The sequence below is a fragment of the Pseudoliparis swirei genome, chromosome 10 (genome assembly GCF_029220125.1).
Source record: "Pseudoliparis swirei isolate HS2019 ecotype Mariana Trench chromosome 10, NWPU_hadal_v1, whole genome shotgun sequence".
NCBI classification, from domain to species: Eukaryota; Metazoa; Chordata; class Actinopteri; order Perciformes; family Liparidae; genus Pseudoliparis; species Pseudoliparis swirei.
In genome coordinates, this window is record NC_079397.1 from 18,158,003 (window position 1) to 18,175,315 (window position 17,313).

A 17,313-nucleotide genomic window follows, 5' to 3' on the forward strand; every position below is an offset into this window, starting at 1 on the left:
ACTCACCCAGGCTGGAGTAGTGGTGTTTCCCCGTGTTGCTGCAGGGCGGAGGCGACAGTGGCGACTGGCTGCCGGTGTCCTGCAGCCCGCCGGTGGAATGGGACCGCAGCCACTCATTCCCCTCCTCCTGGGACGCCTGGCGGGAGGACGGAGGGTACCTGAAGGCCACACACACACACACACACAGTGAGCAGCCAATGAGACGAGTGGAGTCCAAGGGGACACACATTCAGTCATCTACACACACACACACACACATTCAGTCATCTACACACACACACATTCAGTCACCACACACACAGTCATCTACACACACACACACATTCAGTCATCTACACACACACACACACACACACACACACACACACACACACATTCAGTCATCTACACACACACACACACATTCAGTCATCTACACACACACACACACATTCAGTCATCTACACACACACACACACACATTCAGTCATCTACACACACACACACATTCAGTCATCTACACACACACACACACACATTCAGTCATCTACACACACACACACACACACACATTCAGTCATCTACACACACATTCAGTCATCTACACACACACACACACACATTCAGTCACCACACACACACACACACACACATTCAGTCATCTACACACACACACATTCAGTCATCGACACACACACACACACATTCAGTCACCACACACACACACACACACATTCAGTCATCTACACACACATTCAGTCATCTACACACACACACACACATTCAGTCATCTACACACACACACATTCAGTCACCACACACACACACACACACATTCAGTCATCTACACACACACACACATTCAGTCATCTACACACACACACACACACATTCAGTCACCACACACACACACACACACATTCAGTCATCTACACACACACACACACATTCAGTCATCTACACACACATCCTTATCTCCGGCGTGACAGTCGGCCATATTTAATCCTCTGAGGATGATAATTGAGTTTTCTCGTCTCTTCTCAGAGGCTCCTCCCCTCCATGACCACGCCGAGCCTCGTGAGAGAGCACAGACGTACAACACGCCAGAAGACTCAACATGCTCATGGGCATGAACCGACGGCAGAGCGGCAGCAGCACATGGTTTGAATCCTGCAGGAACCATTCACCCCCACGCCGCCGTGTGATTGGCTGCAGAGGTTCTGCCACGGCGATGATCGGGTTTTGGTATTCCCGTCTCTTCTAAAAATCAAAGTATCCGTTCGACTACAAAGGAAGGAAGCTGAGGAAGAACGGCTCTGATGGCCTCTTCTCCCAAGCGCCGGCAGCCGGATGAGGACGCACACAGAAGCAGACGCACAAACGGACACCAGAACACGGCTCTGATGCGACGTGGACGGGAGGTTCTGTGGGCCGCAGCCACCAGAGGCCTGAGAGCCGCAGCATGGGGCAACATCCGGACTTTGGGTGGACGCCGTATTGAAGTCACAAACGATCACTTTGTCCTCTGGGGGACCGCCGCATGTTTGGAAATATGATATATTAAAATATGTATTTCCTGCATTGAATTACGCAATGCATTATGCAAATTCACAGCTGGTCCGATTGGTCCAGGACCATGGTGCTGATGGTGCTGATCATCACAACATCTACTAACCTGTGGTTCAACCTCTTTTTAATTCATTAAATACTAACCGTGTATCCATGACTTTAAACTATTGTAACTACCTTAAATGAAGGGAATCCCTGTTTAAGGTGGTATGACACCGTGTAACCCACACATACAACACAACAGACACACAACAAGCACACAACACCACATGAAAAGGACACTTGATCTCAGGATGCCCGTTGCCATGCCGATGAGGGCTGGTGTGTGCATGGTGAACAAGAGAAGGAGAGTTGGGATGTACCTCAGTCCCTTTTTGGGAAGCGTGTTTCTGTCAAGAGGCATGCTGCAGAAACACAAAGGACGCACAATAAGACACTTTAAAAAGACTTTGGTCACAGAAAAAAAAAGAAATTTGACCTTTGACCCACACACACACACACAATGGAGAAACACAAAGACACTGCTAAGGCGTAATGATACGGACAACAATGATAAAAAACAGACCAATTTAGATATTAATCAATTGTTTCATTTTCTGAGTCGTACAGCTCAGCTAGCAGTGCATGCACAGGATGTGGACAAAACAATGGAAACACCTCGATAAGGACTTCTCATGGGAATGAGCGTCTGGAATGGTCATAATCTATCGAGGGAGCACGACTCACAACTCAGAAGGTCTTAAATGATGATCCCAGAGCCAACACCAGGTCCACCTCACTGCAGCGGCGTTGGCGTGTCAGGTGGGTCAGTGAGGAGGAGTCAAAGGATTGGACTCTAGAAATATTGATAATACCAAAACCATGCCGAGTGTTGGGCGGGTCGATGTCTCCGTCGTCTCTCTAAGAACATTCCTGAAGTGTCCTCGTGTTTCTACCTCAAGAGATCTACTTGCTGTCTCCGCTCTCAAATGAAACAATGAATACGACCCCATCGTCTCCCCTGCTACTCACCCCTCAGACAGGGTGGACTTGACACTGCCGGTTCGCGTGACCTTGGGTCCGTGGTGGCCCAGCGGCAGATCAATGGACTCAGAGCTGGTGTGCAGGCTGGTCATGCTCTGGCAGCTCAGCGTGTCCTTGCTGCCCGCCGACGAGCTACAGGCCGGCCAGGGCCGAGCGCCGGAGGGCAGCGAGAGGCCAGAGGCCGGGCTGGAGGCCGGGCTGGAGGCCGGGGAGTCGCTGCACGGCTCTGCGCTGCCCAGGCTCCCCGTGCCAGAGGAGGGCGAGTCCAGACTCGCCTGCCTCCCCAGCGTGCCGTGGGGGCTGCCCGGTATTGAGGGGCACTTGCCAGAGTCGGGCGTGCCCGGAGAGCTGGCCTTGCTGCTGGCTTTGGTGCCAAACAACCTGGGGTAGAGAGGTGGGGGCAGTCATTCAGAAAGGCTCGAGGGACGAGGGGCGAGCCTCTGCAAGAGCCATACCGGAACATCGGACTCATATCGGAGAAAGCTGAAGACATTGACGTTTTGAATTTGTATTTCTGCATTGGTCACAGGCATCGAGGAACCACGGCGGCTCGAGCATCCCCCGAATCTCGTAACGCCGCCGTGGAGACAGCGAGCGCACTCCCCCGGCGGTCAGATCCACCTCATCTCAGTAACGGACCCCACAGCTTCAACCCTGGGACTCTCAAGAACCTAATCTGTGTCTCAGCTCCTCAGGCGGCCCACTCTGTCATCGCAGCCACACAAAATATATAAAGGTGAAGCCTGAAGCTGCAGGTGAATCGGATGGGGGGCGATGTTCGGCCTGCCGAACGCTTTCTAAAGAGTCGGATCGGCGAGGCGAGGAACTCCTTTCGGATCGGGACTGCCGAGCCGGGTTCGCCTGACCCGGATGAAAAGCCATCGCCCCATCAGGTGTGTTTCACCTGCAGTAGCTTCATCACCGACACCCGGGGACCGTCTATGTGTTGGCGCCATTGGCGGTGGACTCGGATCTATCAATCTTTATGCGATCTATTAAACGTCCTCGTGCATCCAGACATATCTAAATTTGCCGGAGTATTTTCTGGCGAGACTTTGCCACTACAGACGAGGTTTACCCCGCCCCCCCCCCCCCCCCAATCTGTTACAGGACTCTGGGGAAGAGTCTGTACCGGGAAATAACAGAATCCCCTGAATTCAAAGTTCAATCTAAGTACTGCAAGACCTAAACTCAACTTGCATATTCAAGATGCGCCTGCTGCTGCCAGCCGAGGACGTCTTGTGATGAAATGCTTGAGTCACGTAGAGATAAACATGGCGAGGGACGGTGGCCGAGAGGAAGCCGGGTGCGTGAACGTGCGTCTGACCTGCGGAACGTAGGGGAGGCGATGTCCGGGTACTTGGATCCGGGCTGCCTGAGTCCCGATTGGCCCGTTGAACTGGAGGTGGGGCTGGACTTGGCCGAGGTGGACAGTCCCGCCGTGGCGGCGTCCTGGTCCGACACCGCCACCTTCTCCTTGTCCGTCTGGTTGGCGGTGGCGGGGCTGCAGCGGTCGGAGCCCGCTTTCCCGTCCTTGCGCTTGGCGCCCGCTTGCGCCGCCGCCGCCTTGCCGCTCACGTTGGAGGATTTGGCCGGTCTGGGCAGAGACCGGTACTGCAGGGTCAGTTTGGAGCCGCTGCAGCCGAGCAGGACGCCGTCGTCCTCGGGCTGCGAGCCGTCCAAGCTGGTCTTGCGCACGCCGCCCGCGCCTTTGCCCAGGGCGGCGGAGGAGGATTTGGGCGCCTTGCCCAGGGCGGCGGAGGAGGATTTGGGCGCCTTGCCCAGGGCGGCGGAGGAGGATTTGGGTGCCTTGCCCAGGGGGGCGGAGCCGCTGGCCAGCGTGGCCCCGCTGGAGGTGATGAGGGTACCGCCGGCCCCCGGGATCTTCTTGTATCCAAAAGACGCCGTGGTGGCTGGGCGCCCGATGCCGGAGGGAGGCTTCTTACCTTCGTCTCCGCTACTCTTCCCGGCATCGGAGGGCGAGCGCTGGATGGCGGCCGGACCCTTGGAAGGGGCCTTGCCCTTCTCCGAGGCTTTGGCGTCATCGGTTTTGCCTGTCAGTGGACATAAAGAGACTTATTACCACAAAGAGAAACAAACATCAACGGATTCTTGGACGACGCCACACACATCGGGAAGACTAAATCCATATCAAAGTGAGGCCCAGGTGTGTCTACCTGGGGTCTTGTGGGCCGGGGAGGTTCCCTTGGTCCTGGGTGGCGTGATGCCGACCTGGGCCGTCATGCCCCGCCTCCACGAGCCCGTCTGGGACATCTGGGCCAGTGCGGCGGCCTTCTGCCCCGCCTCCTCGTACTGACTCTGGGCTTGAGCGGAAGAGGAGGAGGACGAGGAGGCCTTCCAGCGGGAGGAGCCGGGCTCCATGCTCGCCTCCAGCTCCTCCTCCACCTTCTTCAGGTCCTCGGCTCCGGCCCAGCTGCTGCTCACCTCGGGCTCTGCATGCTTGGACCTGCTTCCCTTCTGGGACTGGGGGGGGGGGGGGGGGGGGTGGAGCTCACATTGTTTTTTGGTCGAATGACATCTTGAATGTTTTAAAGTATATTTGAAGACACACAGCGAGATGTAAAGGCTGCAGCAGCGGAGCAGAGAGAAGAAACCATCCACAAGATCGACTCTGGTTTGGACCCGTGTACACACACACACACACACACACAGCGGTAGCTAGCCTACCTTGAAGCCCGTCTCCCTAGCAACAGCCTGTCGAGGCCTCCCCTCCTCTCTCTCCTCTGAGCTCACGGCCTCGAGCTTCTCTGCTTCCCGCTCCTCATTGGACGAGGAGGTTTCACTCTTTTTATAACCATGTGACTTATTCCTGTCCTTTACGTCTCGGAGCAGTTCCTCTTCGTCATGTTTTGAGTCGTAGAGGAACTCAAAGTGTTCAGTATCATAAGAGCGACCTGCAGGTCACCCCGACTACAAACACACCACATGCAACACGGACCGAAGTGTTAGGGTCCAGTTCAGCCTTTTGACCCGATGGTGGCGCTAGAGAGCGCTCAGCTGCGTGCAGGTGTCTTTACCTGCGCTCCCTTGCTCTTGCGCGGCGAGCCGGCGGCGGCGGGCGTGTTGAGGTCGTCGGTGCTGATGTTGTCCAGCGTGTCGCTCAGGCCGCTGCTCACCGAGCTGCTGTCGTCCCAGCTGCAGGAGGTCAAGAGGTCAAGAGGTCGTTAGTTCTGCCCTCAGGACGGGACCGGCTCCGCCTCCTCACGCAGTTCAACTGATAAATGTTGCTGACTGAAGCATATCAAGGTTCTTTGCCCCCCCCCCCCCCCCCAAGGAAAGACATTTGCTCATCAATCAATGAACTTCTAAGTGTGTGAAGGATTAAAAGGATCTTATCGTTTAGCTGTGGAGGTTATGAACAACACACACACAGACGCACACACGCAGACACACATGTACACGCACACACACACACACACGTACACACACACACACACACACCGACAATCAATACCAACAACACGTTAACACAACATACAACCAGCCGATCGTCTGATTGTGACGGATGGAAACAAAGAGTTTAAAACACAAAGAGTTTAATACACAAAGAGTTTAATACACAAAGAGTTTAAAAACGACTCCAGAAGCTTTAATCAACCTTTCATCAACAGATCTTCATCTATAATTCATGAAGGAAGAGAGAGGAGAGCAACGAGGGAATGATGACTCATTCTCTACTTAAGGTGGGGGGGGGGCAGAGTGGGCGCTCCACTCGACCGGAGAACATCGCCTCGGTTCCTCCTCCAGGACCCGGAGGACCGAGTGATGCTAGCAGCACACAAAGGAGGTTATGTAACGCTGAGTGACCCGCCTGCATTCATGATGAGACCACATGTATCAACATGTATCAATATGTATCAACATGTATCAATATGTATCAACATGTATCAACATGTATCAATATGTATCAATATGTATCAACATGTATCAATATGTATCAATATGTATCAACATGTATCAACATGCATCAACATGTATCAATATGTATCAATACGTATCAACATGTATCAACATGTATCAATATGCATCAACATGTATCAATATGTATCAACATGTATCAACATGTATCAATATGTATCAACATGTATCAATATGTATCAACATGTATCAACGTGTATCAATATGTATCACCCTGTATCAACGTGTATCAACATGTATCAATATGTATCACCCTGTATCAACGTGTATCAACATGTATCAATATGTATCAATATGCATCAACATGTATCAATAATTATCAACATGTATCAACATGTATCAACATGTATCAACATGTATCAATATGTATCACCCTGTATCAACGTGTATCAATATGCATCAATATGTATCAACGTGTATCAACATGTATCAATATGTATCAATATGTATCAACATGTATCAACATGTATCAACATGTATCAATATGTATCACCCTGTATCAACGTGTATCAATATGTATCAATATGCATCAACATGTATCAATAATTATCAACATGTATCAACATGTATCAACATGTATCAATATGTATCACCCTGTATCAACGTGTATCAATATGTATCAATATGCATCAATATGTATCAACGTGTATCAACATGTATCAACATGTATCAATATGTATCAACATGTATCAACATGTATCACCCTGTATCAACGTGTATCAACATGTATCAATATGTATCAATATGCATCACCATGTATCAATATGTATCAATATGTATCAATATGTATCAACGTGTATCAATATGTATCAACATGTATCAACATGTATCAACATGTATCAACATGTATCAATATGTATCAACATGTATCAACATGTATCAACATGTATCAATATGTATCACCCTGTATCAACGTGTATCAATATGTATCAACATGTATCAATATGTATCAATATGTATCAACATGTATCAATATGTATCAACATGTATCAATATGTATCAACATGTATCAATATGTATCAACATGTATCAACATGTATCAACATGTATCAATATGTATCAACATGTATCAACATGTATCAACATGTATCAACATGTATCAATATGTATCAATATGTATCAACGTGTATCAACATGTATCAACATGTATCACCATGTATCAATATGTATCAACATGTATCAACATGCATCAATATGTATCACCCTGTATCAATATGTATCAACATGTATCAACATGTATCAACATGTATCAATATGTATCAATATGTATCAACATGTATCAACATGTATCAATATGTATCAACATGTATCAACATGTATCAATATGTATCAATATGTATCAACGTGTATCAACATGTATCAACATGTATCAACATGTATCAATATGTATCAACGTGTATCAACATGCATCAATATGTATCACCCTGTATCAACATGTATCAATATGTATCAACATGTATCAACATGTATCAACATGTATCAACATGTATCAATATGTATCAACATGTATCAACATGTATCAATATGTATCAATATGTATCAACGTGTATCAACATGTATCAACATGTATCAATATGTATCAACGTGTATCAACATGCATTAATATGTATCACCCTGTATCAACATGTATCAATATGTATCAACTAGTGCTGTGAAAAATAACGCGTTAACTCAGTTAATTAAATTACAGGATTAATTAGTTAATTTTTTTTAACGCATTTAACGCATGCGCAGAATGAGCTTCCAATCCGTCTGTTGTTGGTCGTCTCTAACCAGCAGCATGTCATTCTGTCTCTACGTGTCGCGTTAACACGACTCCGATCTCCGTGTCGCGCGCCGCAGAGCTCGGATGCCGGCGCACGCACTGGTGAGCAAGTTATGTGCCCCCCTGTGTATGAATGTATATATGTGATTAATCATGATTAATCCACAGAAACCTGTGATTAACCTGATTAAAAATGTTAATCGTTTCACAGCCCTAGTATCAACATGTATCAACATGTATCAACATGTATCAACATGTATCAATATGTATCAACATGTATCAACATGTATCAATATGTATCAATATGTATCAATATGTATCAACATGTATCAACATGTATCAATATGTATCAACATGTATCAACATGTATCAACATGTATCAATATGTATCAATATGTATCAACATGTATCAACATGTATCAATATGTATCAACATGTATCAATATGTATCAACATGTATCGATATGTATCAACATGTATCAAGATACATATTGATACATATGGATTCAATATGTATCAACATGTATCAATATGTATCAACATGTATCGATATGTATCAACATGTATCAATATACATATTGATATATGTATCAACATGTATCAACATGTATCAATATGTATCAAGATACATATTGATACATGTATCAACATGTATCAATATATTGATACATGTATCAATAAGTATCAATACCATAAACAATCCTATAACTTCAATATTAGATACACATGTTTAGATGTAAACAACAACACGTGGACACGTTGTCAGGTAAACATCAACGTTCAGGAGACACGGTTCTCACCTCGACGAGCACAACGAGCCAATCAGAGCGCAGCAGGCAGTCTGACTCCACTCAGACACAAAGAGATCAAAGAATCCCCGACCAGCTGGTCCACAGGTCGCTTCGTTGGGGATGGACGCCGCCGACCCCTCGACCCCTCGACCCCTCGCCACAGAGCCTCACCGGGGAGGTCAAACCTGACGGAGAGGCTGAGAGATGACTGGGGGTCTGGAGAGGGAACGGGAAGGAGAGACTCTTCCACTCTCACCCCGGTGCTCTGCTGGCTCCCCCTCCTCTCTCTCTCACTCTCTCTCTCTCTCTCTCACTCTCTCTCTCTCTCTCTCTCTCTCTCTCTCTCTCTCTCTCTCTCTCTCCTCTCTCTCTCTCTCTCTCTCTCTCTCTCTCTCTCTCTCTCTCTCGTCTTCCCTCCCCTCCCCCCCTCCCCAGCAGGAGGGGCCTGTCAGCCCTCAGTCAGACACGAGGTCGGCAGCGGGGGATAATCAGAGCGGGGTGGCGGTGCAGAATCGGGTCAGACCCGGAGAGGGGAGGAGCTTTGTGCCGAGCCCGTCGGACTGGAAGTGATGTCATGCATAATATGGAGACGCTCAGAGAAGTTCACATTATTCATGACCCCGAGCAGCACAGCAGGAGGAGAGGAGGATGGAGTCGGTCCGTCTCCATCCGTACAAGAAGAGCCAGAGGAGACCAGAACTCCTCCAGGAGCCACCCTGCTTCCTCCGGTCCTCTGCCCTGGGGTCGAGAACCCTCCCCCCTCCCGGGGTCACGGCTCTCCCGAGACCCTCATGAGGTGTGAACCCCCCGCGGTGAGCCCCCACGTCGGCCCGCCTCTCTCTGGGAACACGTGGTCGATTCATCTCGTCATCTGTCTCGCATGAGCACTTAGATTACAAGTTTGAACCTCAGCAGAGTGAAGCATTGTGGGTAATGGAGGGAGTGGCTGCCACCTTCTTCTATGGCTGCGTGGCGTGGCCATTGTGTGGCGTCTTCAGCACACGCTATGCACATGTTGTGAGTCTCCGTGTCACGTGTGTAGCCGGAGAAGGAAACAGGCGGTGGAGGCTCCTGATTGGCTAACAGAAGACAGCATCTGACAGCGTTCTCCATCATTTAATGTCCTCTATTATTTATTAGAGGCAAAACATGAACGACCGAGGAAATGGAGGAACATTGGGGATCGTGAGAAGATGATGGGGGGGGGGGGGCTTCATTTTGTCTCAGTATTAATGTCAACATCGGCATTATCTTGTTTTCTTTTTAGATGCACCTCATATGTTTAGATATTTTCTTCCTAAGCGGAGACGAACTACACAGACACATGAAAACTGGCAAGAAAACCTCCTTTTAAATCTCCTCGAACCTTAAGACACCCAGCAGCTTCTACACACACACACAGACACACACACACACACACACACACACACTCACAGACACACACACACACACACACACAGACACACACACACTCACACACACACACACACACACACTCACACACACACACACACACACACACACTCACACACACACACACACACACACACACACTCACAGACACACACACACACAGACACACTCACACACACAGACACACACACACACACACACACACTCACAGACACACACACACACACAGACACACACTCACACACACACACAGACACACACACACACACACACACACACACACACACACACACACACACACACACACACAGACACACACACACACAGACACACACACACACACACACACTCACAGACACACTCACACACACACACACACAGACACACACACTCACACACACACACACACAGACACACACACACAGACACACAAACAGATGGCCAGTTTCAGGATGAAAAAAGGAGAAGAGCCAAGCGACAGGCTGATCAGGAGAGAGAGCAGCTGTGAAGCCCCGCCCACTTCTCAGCCCCTAACCCCCCCCCCCCCACCGTGTGACGCTCCATCCTCACCTGTCGACGTCGCCCTGCACCTCTCTGCTGCCTCTCTGGGACGCTTCTCGGGAGGCGGTGGCGGCGGTGGGGGCGTCGGAGGCTCGGCCGGCGGTCCGCTCGTACAGGTGGAGGCCGCCGTCGGTGAGGTACCTGTGAGGGGGGGAGGGGGTCAGAGGGGGGCGTGTCCAGGAGGGCGCTGCATGCTGTGCAGGGCGGTGAATGATCAGACGGACCCGCCTCAGAGTGGCAGAACTAGTTATTTAAGTTTTTCTTTTTCTTCCTTTTTTTTTTATGAATAAAGATTAATACAGATTAATGAAACTAAACCAGAGGAGGAGACACTGCTGATGCATGCAGTGTTCAGGGGGTGCTGTGTGTGTGTGTGTCTGTGGGATCCTGCCCGACACGCCTGATCAGACATGGGCTAATTAGCGTTGAGCTAATGAGCCTAATGACTCAGCTCCCTCTGACGGGTTCTTCTTACATTTTCTCTTCCGACACTTTCATGCAGCAGAGAATTTAACTCTCAACCCTCCTGAGTAGGGATGGGTATCGTTTGGGTTTTTTCCGATACCGGTGCGAAACCGGTACTTTTAAAACGATACCGGTGCCTAAACGGTGCCTGAACCGATACTTTTTTTTAAAACGCACAATGAGGACATTAAAATCCTCTTTGGCCATATTCCCTGTAGAAGCCGTTATCATGGAGCACGACAACAACGGATATCAGACTGTTAACAGACACAATGTTCTCCATTATATGTGATATGTATCGTCATGTGCAGACCTTATAGGGTTAATCCTGTCACTGTGTTGATGGGCAAAGAGAACAACCAATCAGAGGGACTGAAGATGACACGTGACACATAAAGCTTTGCTTCTGACAGCGAGAGTTCCACTGAAACAAAGTGATGCCCCACGGTCTTTATTCCTCCGTCATTATATTCCCGGTAACACCGGGTAAACAGCCGGGATCGCTGGACACCAACACACCTGCTAGCAGACTGTCACGCTCGTAGCTCGTAGCTAGCGCTAGCTACGAGCTAGCTTAAACATGGTTATAATGGCTAATTTATTATTTCTTGGGCTACTTTTATGAATGCAAGACTTGCAATCAACGATACGGTACTAATCTGAGTCACGGCTGCTCGTCATCATCGGTCTCCCCGTGTTCAGGGGGCCGGTGACGGTCGCGCCCAGCCTGACGCTGGTGTGCTCGACACGGGCTCACTAGTCACACACGGCCACGCCTCCTCTCAGAGTTACATATGAGAGGCTCGCAACCTGCTGACAGGGCGGAGTCACCTGCTGACAGGGCGGAGTCACCACAGAAGTTCACAACAATAGTTTTTTTCAATTTCAATTGGCTCAGGCACCGGAAAGAAGCACCGGAATGTGCGTTGCGTTTCGGTCCGTGTAATACCGGTTGTATTGGAACCGGTACAACATTGGCACCGGGTTTCGGTACCCAACCCTAGTCATGAGACCCAAGGGTTCTTCTCCCTCCGGAGGGACTGAAGGTCAGAAGGTCGTCCTATCTTCACACTCAGAGAAAGATGGCCGAGGCCCGGTGACCCCTGTTGACCCCATGTTGACCCCGGAGACTCTGAGACTCTCTTCCCTTGTCTGCATGATCCTAAAGAATCAGTTTGATTGAAGTGAAACGGCGTGGACGGTGACCTCACAGTCATGTTCATGCGCCTACGGTGGCCCTGAAGGCTCAACACGGCGCTGCTGTTGCATTGTGGGGCTTCCTGCAGCATATTTACTAACATGTTGCGTCACGTGAGTAACTTTGGTTCATCATGCATGAGAGTGATTCTCAGGGCCTTTAGAGGAGGGGCTTAGTCGTCAGAGGACGCTAACATGCTAAGCTAACGCCGTCCGGCCGTTCCTCCCCGCCATCTCCATCTGCTGCCCTCCTCCTGCCCTCTCCCCCGGCTCCGCCCCCTTCTCCCCCGGCTCCGCCCCCCTCGCCTCAGGGGGGCGCTGTACACACACCTGGAGGGGTCCGAGTGCCCGCTGTAGCGCCCGGTGGTGGTGCCGGCGCTCGCGGTGCTCGCCCTGGGCGCGGCGTAGCTGCTGGGCAGCGAGGGGGCGTCGCCCGCCTGGAGGCGCGGGGTTTGCGATTGGCCCAGGCGCCAGGCCATGGGGGAGGAGCGTGTGGCGAGGGCTGGTAGGCTCCGCCCATTTACCTCGGTGGTCACCGTGGTGTCGAAGGTGGTTTCTAGAGTACTGTGGTGACAGAAGAGAGACAACACGTCAACAACACATCAACAACTGCACAACACGTCAACAACACGTCAATAACACGTCAACAACTGCACAACACATCAACAACACGTCAACAACTGCACAACACATCAACAACACGTCAATAACTGCACAACACGTCAACAACACGTCAACAACTGCACAACAATTGCACAACACGTCAACACGTCAATAACACGTCAACAACACGTCAACAACTGCACAACACGTCAACACGTGATGTGTTCATGGTGTTGACGGTGTTCATGGTGTTGACGGTGTTCATGGTGTTGATGGTGTTCATGGTGTTGATGGTGTTCACGTGTTCATGGTGTTGATGGTGTTCACGGTGTTGATGGTGTTCATGGTGTTGATGGTGTTCAGTGTTGATGGTGTTCATGGTGTTGATGGTGTTCACGGTGTTGACGGTGTTCAGTGATGGTGTTCATGGTGTTGATGGTGTTCATGGTGTTGATGGTGTTGATGGTGTTCACGGTGTTCATGGTGTTGATGGTGTTCACGGTGTTGATGGTGTTGATGGTGTTCATGGTGTTGATGGTGTTCATGGTGTTGATGGTGTTCACGGTGTTGACGGTGTTGATGGTGTTCATGGTGTTGATGGTGTTCATGGTGTTGATGGTGTTCACGGTATTGATGGTGTTCATGGTGTTGATGGTGTTCAGTGTTGATGATGTTGATGGTGTTCACTGTGTTGATGGTGTTCATGGTGTTGATTGTGTTCAGTGTTGATGGTGTTGATGGTGTTCACGGTGTTGATGGTGTTCACGGTGTTGATGGTGTTCACGGTGTTGATGGTGTTCACGGTGTTGATGGTGTTGATGGTGTTCACGGTGTTCATAGTGTTCACGGTGTTGATGGTGTTGACGGTGTTCACTGTGTTGATGGTGTTCATGGTGTTGATTGTGTTCACGGTGTTAATGGTGTTGATGGTGTTCACGGTGTTGCTGGTGTTCACGGTGTTGATGGTGTTCAGTGTTGATGGTGTTCAGTGTTGATGGTGTTCACGGTGTTGACGGTGTTTATGGTGTTGACGGTGTTGATTGTGTTCACGGTGTTCATGGTGTTCGCGGTGTTGACGGTGTTCAGTGATGATGTTCACGATGTTGATGGTGTTCATGGTGTTCATGGTGTTGATAGTGTTCATGGTGTTGATGGTGTTGATGGTGTTCAGCTCGTTTTAAGAGACAGCCATGACAGGTTCGATGGCTTGAATCCGGCATCTGCAGCGTGTGCACACGACACATCGGGTCGTACCATCGGTGTGCCTACCTGTGGCTGATCTGTGTCCCCCGGAGACTTGACATGGTTTCTTCCAGATTCTGCCGCAGGTCGGCGATGTTCTTCACCGTCCTCATGCGTCGGGTCTCAGGGTCCTCACCTGTGGACACGGGGTAGGACATGAACCACTGAGAGGTCTGGACACACACACGCACACACAATACAAGAGGTGAGGAGGACATCTGACATGCAGCACGTCATCGATCGTCTCCGTAGCGACGCGCGATGACGACGACCCAAACATGGCGCTGAGTGGGAAGCTGCTCCGTGGATCGCGTGTCATCTGATTGGTGGAAGGTGACAGCATGTTAGGAGGTTAAGGAAGGAGGAGCTACAACTCCAACGAATCGTCTGAAGGCGCAGGAGGACCTGCAGCCCCGCCCCTCTGTCTCCGCCTCGTGGTTGAAGACGTGTCGACTCAAACAACGTCTGACTCACAGTGACCTCAATCACGACCCGGGAACGGAGGTCACGCCTCGGCGGAGCAGAAAGATGAAGATGACCTCCGACCCCCGTATCAGACAGCGGCGCTATATGGACCGTCACTAGAGATCCACGAGGAACTTGGAGAAGGTTCTAGAAGTAGAACAAAAGAACAAAGGAAGACGCAACATGACGGAGAGAACGAGTCCTCTCTCACAGAGCGAGAGACTACGACGCTGCACACCACGGCCGCGTGACGGCCTCTAGTCCTTCTCCCCCTTTTCTCTTGTCTTCCCTGCTCCTCCTCTTCTTCCTCCTCCGCCTCCTCCTCCTCCTTCTTCTTCTCCTCCTCTTCTTTCTTCCTCCTCCTTTTTCTTCTTCTTCTTCTCCTCCTCCTTCTTCTTCTTCTTCTTCTTCTTCTTCTTCTTCTTCTTCTTCTTCTTCTTCTTCTTCTTCTTCTTCTTCTTCTTCTCCTCCTCCTCCTCCTCCTCTCGCCGGAGCCCCTTCCAGAAAGATCCAATTACGATCCCATTATAAAAGTGACATGAGGAGATCTGAGTCGCCGCCTCACGGACACCTCATGCAGCATGGAGGCGACCCGAGGCATGTGTGTGTGTGTGTGTCTGTGTGCGTGTCTGTGTTTCAAGTTTCAAGTTTTTATTGTCACATCCCCTTTTATACAAGTATAATCGGTTTGTGAAATTCTTATGTGCAAAACACCCGACAGCAGTAGCAGACTAAAAAAAGAATAAGAATGGGAATAAACTATACAATATCCACACAAAAAAGAAGAAAGTATTAACAATATATATATATATAAAACAATGTAATAGAATATACATCCTGACAATATATATATATAAAACAATGTAATAAAATATACACTTTTTTGAGACAATATATATATATATGTGTATACATACAATATATATATACAATATATATATATATATAAAACAATGTAATAAAATATACACCATGGCCATAGATATTCACAGAATATGTTCTGGTGTATAGTGTTAATGAGGGTCTCAGTCCTTGTTCAGCAGCCTGATGGCCTGACTGAAGAAGCTGTCCCTCAGTCTGTTTGTGCGGCACTTGATACTGCGGTATCTGCCTGACGGTAGAAGGGTGAACAGTTTGTGGCCGGGGTGGTTATTGTCTTTCATCATCCGTTTGGCCCTGGCCACGCACCGCCTGGTGTATATGTCCAGGATGGAGGGAAGCTCACCTCCAACGATGTACTGTGCCGACCGCACCACCCTCTGTAGTGCCCTACGCTCCAGGGCGGTGCAGTTCCCGTACCAGACGGTGATGCAACCTGTCAGAACACTCTCGATGGTACTGGTGTAGAATGTTCTGTGTGTGTGTGTGTGTGTGTGAGTGTGTGTGTGAGTGTGTGTGTGTCTGTATGTGTGTGTGTGTGAAAGCTTTCTCTGCTGTGACGTCACACCCTGAACCCGAGCGTCACCCTAAGGAGAGTTCCTCCACTTCCTTTACGCCGTGTGCGTCGCCCTCAGTCGTCGCCCTCAGTCGTCGCCCTCAGTCGTCGCCCTCAGTCGTCGCCCTCAGTCGTCCCCTCTGTGCGTCGCCCTCAGTCGTCCCCTCTGTGCGTCGCCCTCAGTCGTCCCCGTGCTCGTGGTGACTTACGTGGGCGGGGCTTAGCGTGCTGCTCCAGGTCTCCCAGCATGGTGAGGATCATCTCTTGGTCCAGCTGAGCGGCGCCCTCGCGAGGCCCGCCCCCCGAGACCTCCTCCTCCGCCCAGTACCCGCCATCCTTCTCCCCGCCTCCCTTCTTCCCGCCCGCCGCCGCCGGCTCCTCGTCTTCACGCCCGCCGCCGCCGCCGTACGGCGCCCGTCGAGGCCGCCCGGCGCCGGGATGAGGGAGTGCTCCGACCGAGAGAGCGTCCTGGTGAGGGAGAGCGACCGGGCTCTGGGGACCGCCTCCTTCCGGGGGCTTCCCTGCAGGCTGCCCGCCGCCCGCCGCACGGGGGGCGGGGTCAGCGGCGGCGGGTCCAGCTCGAAGGAGAACACCCGGCGCTCGCCGTCGCTCAGCAGCGTGAGGTTGGCGAGCGAGCGCTGCCGGAGCCGCAGGTTGAGGTTGTCGGGGGGGAGGGGCCGGGGGCGGGGCCGGGCCGCCGGGCCGCCGGGCCGCCGCCCTGGTACACCGACAGCTCGGCTCCTCTCTTCATCGCCGCCGCCCGGCTTTCCTCTGCGGGAGGAAGCGTGTCCGCCTGGAGGCGGCGAGGGGAGGAGGAAGGAGAGACGAGGAGGAAGGAGAGACGAGGAGGAAGGAGAGAGAGACGA

General features: G+C 50.6%; 2 protein-coding genes across 4 annotated transcripts in view; one reads left to right on the forward strand and one right to left on the reverse strand.

Moving 5' to 3' along the window:
- osgep (O-sialoglycoprotein endopeptidase) overlaps positions 1-17,313 on the forward strand; it is a 265,288-nt gene that overhangs the window by 51,293 nt on the left and 196,682 nt on the right. The gene's annotated exons all lie outside the window — the stretch shown is intronic.
- The window catches only part of nav3 (neuron navigator 3), a 68,294-nt gene that overhangs the window by 24,022 nt on the left and 26,959 nt on the right, over positions 1-17,313 (reverse strand). The window contains exons 1-10 of one of the 3 annotated variants that reach the window (XM_056425152.1): positions 16,657-16,724; positions 14,575-14,683; positions 13,033-13,266; positions 11,050-11,181; positions 5,610-5,727; positions 4,749-5,055; positions 3,899-4,625; positions 2,560-2,952; positions 1,911-1,952; positions 7-158 (exon numbers count right to left, since the gene is read on the reverse strand). In XM_056425152.1, the coding sequence (XP_056281127.1) occupies positions 7-158; positions 1,911-1,952; positions 2,560-2,952; positions 3,899-4,625; positions 4,749-5,055; positions 5,610-5,727; positions 11,050-11,181; positions 13,033-13,266; positions 14,575-14,683; positions 16,657-16,708 (2,266 nt within the window). In that variant the 5' untranslated portion in view covers positions 16,709-16,724. Of the gene's footprint in view, positions 1-6; positions 159-1,910; positions 1,953-2,559; positions 2,953-3,898; positions 4,626-4,748; positions 5,056-5,609; positions 5,728-11,049; positions 11,182-13,032; positions 13,267-14,574; positions 14,684-16,656; positions 16,725-17,313 lie in introns of those variants that run through there. The other 2 variants (XM_056425149.1, XM_056425151.1) reach the window with 2 other exon arrangements.